Source organism: Trichechus manatus, unplaced genomic scaffold (genome assembly GCF_000243295.1).
Source record: "Trichechus manatus latirostris isolate Lorelei unplaced genomic scaffold, TriManLat1.0 scaffold00029, whole genome shotgun sequence".
Lineage (NCBI taxonomy): Eukaryota > Metazoa > Chordata > Mammalia > Sirenia > Trichechidae > Trichechus > Trichechus manatus.
Genome location: NW_004443965.1, coordinates 1,447,803 through 1,454,801, shown reverse-complemented (window position 1 = coordinate 1,454,801; position 6,999 = coordinate 1,447,803). Strand labels below are relative to the sequence as shown.

General features: G+C 38.5%; 1 protein-coding gene across 1 annotated transcript in view; it reads right to left on the bottom strand.

Moving 5' to 3' along the window:
* Nucleotides 1-6,064, bottom strand: part of ACOT12 (acyl-CoA thioesterase 12) — a 64,016-nt gene extending 57,952 nt beyond the window's left edge. Inside the window, exons 1-2 of the mRNA XM_012554980.1 lie at nt 5,938-6,064; nt 2,326-2,395 (exon numbers count right to left, since the gene is read on the bottom strand). Coding sequence (XP_012410434.1) covers nt 2,326-2,395; nt 5,938-6,064 — 197 coding nt within the window. The remainder of the gene's footprint in view (nt 1-2,325; nt 2,396-5,937) is intronic.
* Nucleotides 6,065-6,999: the final 935 nt, after the last annotated feature.

Here is a 6,999-nt window from a genome sequence, read left to right as displayed (position 1 = left end):
GAACCCAAGGTTGAGTAAGGACAGTGTTGACATGTAGTGGGGTTGTTAACCATTGTCATAGGGCAACATGTGTACTGTTTAATGAGAAACTATTTTGTTCTGTAAACCTTCATCTATAGTGAGAATAGCAGCACAACTGGAAGAACATAATCGATGTCACTGAACTGTGAATGTAGAAATTTTTGAAATGGTGTATCTTGTGCTATGTACATTTTCACCAAAAAAAAAAAAAGGTCAAGAAGGGAGAGGATTGACATGTCGTGGGGTTGTTAATCAATGTCATAAAACAATATATGTACTGACTGTTTAATGAGAAACTATTTGTTCTGTAAACTTTCACCTAAAGTACTATAAAAAATAAAATAAAATAAAAATCCTTGCTACTAATTAAAAGTAGTACTTTTTTTCAGTCTAACTATACTAACAATGACTACCCTTCATTTAATGATATCTGTAAGTCAGGCACTGGCTAAATGCTTTGTACCATAATCTCACAACATGTCACTCATAATGAGGTTGGTGTGATATCCCCATTTCACATGTAAGATAAAGGTTACATAACCATTAACTGGTTAAGTTATATTAATATCTTTAAGAATAAAGTGAGTCAGCATACAATAAGAATCAAAGAGATACAAACATAAAATCAAAGAAATTAAGTAAAACCCTATAATCCTAAATTACTACAGGTATTAGTATAAACTCTTAAAAATATATAATCCCTAATTCTGTTCACTGAAAACACCTAGAAATAATAACCAACCCTATTGCAATGAGCACCTCTCCTGCCCAGATTGTGATCTCTACTTACCATTTTCAATGAAAAGAATCAGGACTCCTTAAAGAAATAACTGACTCTAGGTTTGTACAAGGAAATGTAAAGATGAGCCTGAAATATCTTAGCATACCAGAAAGCAAAGGAGTTATTAAACATTTTTTAAACTTATGGGTGTGTCAAAGTATTTAAGAAACAAATTGAGGCTCCACTGGCCAAGATGCGTAGTTTGACCATCGGTAACAATAACAACATCAGTGAACTGCAACAAATCAAATAAGTGAAAATCCATGGTTTACAATGATAATAAAAGGAAAGAATTAAGCATATCTTTCTTGGACAAAAATTATTTCAGTGTAACAAAGTCATCCATGAGAGAAAGTTTATCTCTATAAAAGTATTCCAGATAATGAGTTAAAAGGAGAGGAAACAATTAACATACTATAATTTTACAAATACTTAATGAAATAATAGTTCCAAGAAATGAGCATCAGATATTATATTATAGACTACTTTTGTCAAAATATCAAACCTTCACCAGATCAATCCTGTAGATGTAACTATCGGTTTAAGGAAACACAAAGGACAGGAAAACATGTCAAACAAGATTACAATAATACAGTGAACAAATACAAAATGTGGCAACTTCTATAGGACAAATGAGCTGGTTTCTTTAATAAATAAATTGCAAGCAAAAAGAAGGAAGGGCAAATTATACAGTAAAAGAGGTTTAAGAGACATATCGACAAAATGCAGTATATTTGAACCCTGATTCAAGAAGCCAGTTTAAAAAATCAAAACAAAACATATTTATTATATTACTGAGAATGATAATTTCTGATAATGGTATTGTGGTTATGTTATTATGTTTTTTTAAAGAGCCTTTATATTTTAGAAATATATAAAAAATATTTACAGATGAGGCCTGAAATTTGCCTAGGAAGAATCCAGAGGTGTGGAGGAGTGGGAAGGGGTATTGCTGAAACAAGATGTCCTTCAGTGGATGAGTGTTGTAGCTAGGTAATGGGTACTTTCAGATACATTGTACTATTATTTCCTTTACTTTTGTGTATGTTTAAAACGTTTGTGTATCTTGAAATTTTCTATAGTAAGAGATGTTAAAGCACATACACACTCCCACATATAAAATGTTTTTAATAATTTACCATCTCTGCTCAGATGAATTAGTGTTTACTCAGTGATGAAATTCACCATCATGGAGATACTTATTATCATTAATTATTCTTCTTACAGAGGAAGGAACCATTAAGAATTAGTTTATAGAAAGCCTTCTATGCCTTATACTAAAAAGCATCTAATGTTGAGAGCTGCTTCTCAGCAAAATTAAGACTGTGATTTCACACCTACAATGTTTACTAAAAATAAGCCTTATAATTATTTTTCATTGATTTACATTGGGTCAAATTTTATTTATTTTATTAACAAATCAAATAACTGATGCCAAGTGAATAAGCTCAGGTGCCACAAATTCATGTCACAAATGAACCACTAGACCCAGAAGAATGGAGTGATGGAGCAATGCCACTTACCTAGCAGTCTCCTCAAATTGTATGTCATCCACTGAAGCTGTAACACAGGAAATCCCAGCATGCTTTTCAGCTTCAAAAATAGGTAAGAATATGCTTCGTTAGTAATTATGTTTGAATATTTAAGCATAAGGGATAAGGAGTAAAATTTAAATGGATGTGTTAACTCGTTCTCTCATTCATTATAGCACCACTGTGACCACACAGTGGTTAAAGGGCTCGGCTGCTAACTGCAAGGCTGGCAGTTCGAAGTCACCAGCCGCTCCGTGGGAGAAAGATATGGCAGTCTGCTTCTGTAAAGATTTACAGCCTTGGAAACCCTATGGGGCAGTTCTACTCTATCCGCTGAGTGGGAAATGACTCCACGGCAGTGGGTTTGGGTTTTTGATGACTATATATCACGATGATCTGGGTCAAAAAGGAGTCCTTTGCTCTATAGGTTATGTTTCTACTGTATAGTTATTGCTGTACTTTACATAATTGATTTGAAATTCAATTCCAATACCCAACGTACCTATTTAAATAGCAGTTTTAGTATGTTGGCGCCAATTTTAAATATTTTGTCAGTTACTCCTCTTCATTTGTAACCACTATTCCACATAACCACATAATCAATATCCCACATAACCAATAAACCAAACCAAACTAAACCAAACCTGTTGTAGTCAATTCCGACTCATAGCAACCCTATAGGACAAAGTAGAACTTGCCCCATAGGGTTTCCAAGGAGCGGCTGGTGGATTTGAACTGCCAGTCTTTTTTTTTTTTGGTTAGCAGCCAAGCTCTTAACCAGTGTGCCATCAGGACTCCACATAACTAATAGCTGAAGATATTTAAATCACGTAACCACTCTAAGCACTGAGCAGTATGCGATACCCTGAAATAATATCCCATATCATAGAGAAACTTCTGTGGACATGAGAGGGAGAGATAAAGAGAGATAGAGAGACATAAAACCAAACTTACTGCTGTCAGATTGATTTCAATTCATGGTGACCACATGTATTACAGAGTAGAACTGCCCCATAGCGTTTTTTTTGGCTGTAATCTTTATGGAAGCCATTCACCAGGCCTTTCTTCTGTGGAGCCACTGCGTGGGCTTGAACTGCCACCCTTTATGTTAGCAGCCAGTTGCAATCCTTTTGGACCACCCAGGCTTGTGGGTATTTAATCAATGTCTATTATTTATTATTACCAAATTAACACCAAATATGTTATACATTATGTTGGAGGAGAAGAGTTTTGATAGGGTGGAGAGAGACTAGGAAGGAGCTTCAGTTATTTCCATGTTCCATATCTGCATTTAATTTGTTCAGAATTTTCTTTTTGGATTGCTAGTTTTACTTTATATAAAAAGACCAGAATTTATTCCTTTTGGCAAAGGTTTTGACATGTGCTTCTGCCAGAATTTGATTTTTTGATAATAGTTGATTAAATACCAGATTGTTTGGCTTTTTAAGAACTTTTAACTCCCCTCTTATTTTGGAGACATCACTTCTGATGCCATACTATGAAAAGAAAAGAGATAAATAGTGACTTATTCTGAATTTATGTTCCTTCCTACAATGGATTACTTTAACTGCAATATATATATACTGATAGTCCCAGGTAAAGAGAGTGAGAAAATATTCCAGACAGCAAGTATTTAACACACTCCTCTCTAAGATCTAATTCTGCAAAGAATTGGCTATTCTAGTTTTACTAGTTGAAAGTAATTTACTGTTCTTCCAAACGTGCACAGACCATGAACTGAGTTACCAGAAAAGTAACCATAACAGAGCTCTGTGTGAGTGATGATGAAGGATGATGGGCTTCCCAGCTATAAAGTGCAGTGAAAGAAAGCAAACATAGAAGTATCCGTCTTAGAAATGCTTAAGGTAGGCTCAGTTTAATTCAATGTGTTAAACCAAAAACCAAACCCGTTGTCGATGAGTCGGTTTTGACTCATAGTGCCCCCATAGGACAGAGTAGAACTGCCCCATAGGGTTTCCAAGGCTGTAAATCTTTACGGAAGCAGACTGCTACATCTTTTTTCCAAGGAGCATCTGGTGAGTTCTATTAAATACCCAATAATTTCCAGATACTGAACTGAATCAATCCTATTTTTTCACCAGTCTACTCATTGGCAGTTAGAGATACAGCCATAGCAAATGCCCTTTAAGGGCTTAAGTTTTTCAGAGAACTGCTGAACACTAGCAAATATACACAGTACAACACTGGCCAAAGAGTACCTTACAGACATTAAGTCCAGTTGCCTGACATAAGCAAATGGAGTGTTGAAGTTATTAAAATTTTCTTAAAGAAGTGAGGGATGGAGGGACTGAATTGCACCAGAAATGGTTTTTCTTACTGATCTGAAGATGGGAGAAATAAGCAAAGGGCACAAAAGACCCACTTCTCAAAAATACTGTCCCACTCACCCTTTCAATTAGTAATGCATTTACATTACAACCTGGTTTTTTTCAAAAGCAGAACCCTTATCCCTCGAGGTATGTCTAAGTGAGAGGTTCTTAGTAGTCTGGGAGAGTCCTTGAGGTCAAAACTATTTTCATAATAATGTTGTTAGTTGCCACAGAGTCAGCTCCATACAACAGAACAAAATGTCGCCTGGTCCTGAGACATCTTCATGATGATTGATATGTTTGAATCCATTGTATAGTTCCTTCCAAGCTAGAGGGCTCATCTTCCAGCAGTATGTCAGACAACATTCTGTTATGATCCATAATGTTTTCATTGGCTAATTTTCAGGACAAGATCACTAGGCCTTTCTTCCTAGTCTGTCTTAGTCTGGAAGCTTTGCTGAAACCTGTCACCATGGGTGATCCTGCAAGTATTTGAAATACCAGTGGCATAGCTTCCAGCATCCTAGCAATGTGCAAATCACCACAGTATGTCAAACTAACAGATGGGTGGTGGTTCATAATAACACTAAAGCGTTATTTGCTTTTTCACTCTCTCGAAAGAGTACAGTGGAGTTTTCCAGAGACTACACAAGGGTATGGCAAGCAATAAATTAAATGCAGAAGCAAATACGAGAATTCAGTGATCTAATAAACTAGACACTAAATAGATTTGCAAAAATGTAAACCAATACTACTCCTCTGACTATATTCCTTTTGTTGTGTAAAGTATTTTATAAAATTGTGTTATTTATTTTAACATGTAATTGGTTTCTTCTTGTTCTTTTAAAATGAATTAAAATCTTTTAAATTTTCAAATACGGCAAATAACAGAAATAACCAGGATTCTCACTTATTTGTTGGTGTAACGGGGTCCTGGAACCAAAACGTTTCAGAGCCGCTGACGGTCTAGGTCATTCTCAATACTGTATGAATTACCTTCAGTCATCACCGTCCTTGGCAGCATAGGGTTTACAACTTCTGTCTGTAAATAACCTCCTCCTCCTTCCTTTAGGCTTCTGCTCCTGATTCCCACCATCCCGGACCCCCGTCATCCTGCACCCCCACATCCCAGCCCGCCTCCCACATCGCAGACCGTCCCCTTGCCATTCCGGACACCCCGCCATTCAAGCCCCCCCGCCACATCCATGACCCCCGGGATCCCAGCCCTTCTCCATCCTGTATCCCGCCCTCCAGGCCCCGCCGCGCCCCCTACCTGCCAGGCAGGCGGCGGTGTCGATCCACTTGAGCAGCTGCCCAGCGCTCAGCTCGCCGCGGGGGTTGGCGTGCACCGGCTGGATGGTCTGGCTCATGTACACTTCGGAGGGCGCCGGCCGCTCCATGTCCAGGCCAGAAGAGCGAAGCCCCTAGCAGAAGGCGCCCGGCCAGACCCGCGCGATCCGCGGGCCCGCCCCGCTCCAAAGGGCACCTGCGTGCAGCCGGCCTCTTCCCGGAGCTGCGCTCACCGCTAGGCGCCAGGCTCACCCTGTGCGTTGGCAAAAAGTCCACCTATTGCCCCAGGGCGAGGAGGTGAAAAAGAACTCTCATGTTTTGGAAGTTAAAGTCTGGGGCTACCGCGGTAGACAAAGCGGCAAAGAGCTGGGGTTTCTTACCTGTAAAGGGAAGATAACATATTTATTTCATAGGCTGTTGAGAGAATAAAATGAAATAATGTAAGGGAAACTCATAGCATGTCCTTGGCTGAGGTGATTTAACAAAAGACCAAATCAGTTGCCTTCAAGTTTACTCAGGGCGACCCCATGTATATCAGAGTAGAACTGTGCTTCATAGGGTCTTCAATGGCTAATTTTTTGGAAGTAGATTGCCAGGCCTTTCTTCCTAGGCACCTCTGTGTGGATATAGGTATTTGCTAAATAAATAAATAAGATTATCACCTGTGTGAAGAACTTGACAGGTGATAGGGAGTTAAGAATTGATTAGTTAAATGCTGTGCAGGAAGTATAGACCATTTCCTTTAGAAACTGATTTTAGGGTACTTGAACCTCTTCTCTTCTGACTGTTGCCTTCCAGGCAGAGCAGACACTCACTGCTCAACCTCTAGTTCAAAATCCACCTTCTGATTCTCAGGATATTATCGTGGCTCCACAGAACCGTTTGTTATTGATCATTTTATTATGAAATTATCCCACTGCCAAACAAACAAAAAACTGCTGATGTGTGTAGGTGCACCGGAGCCACTCAAAAAGGAAAGGCAACCTTTTGGTTTTTATCTGGAGAAGTTAAGAGTCACCTCTGTCACCTAGTTACTAATGGTACC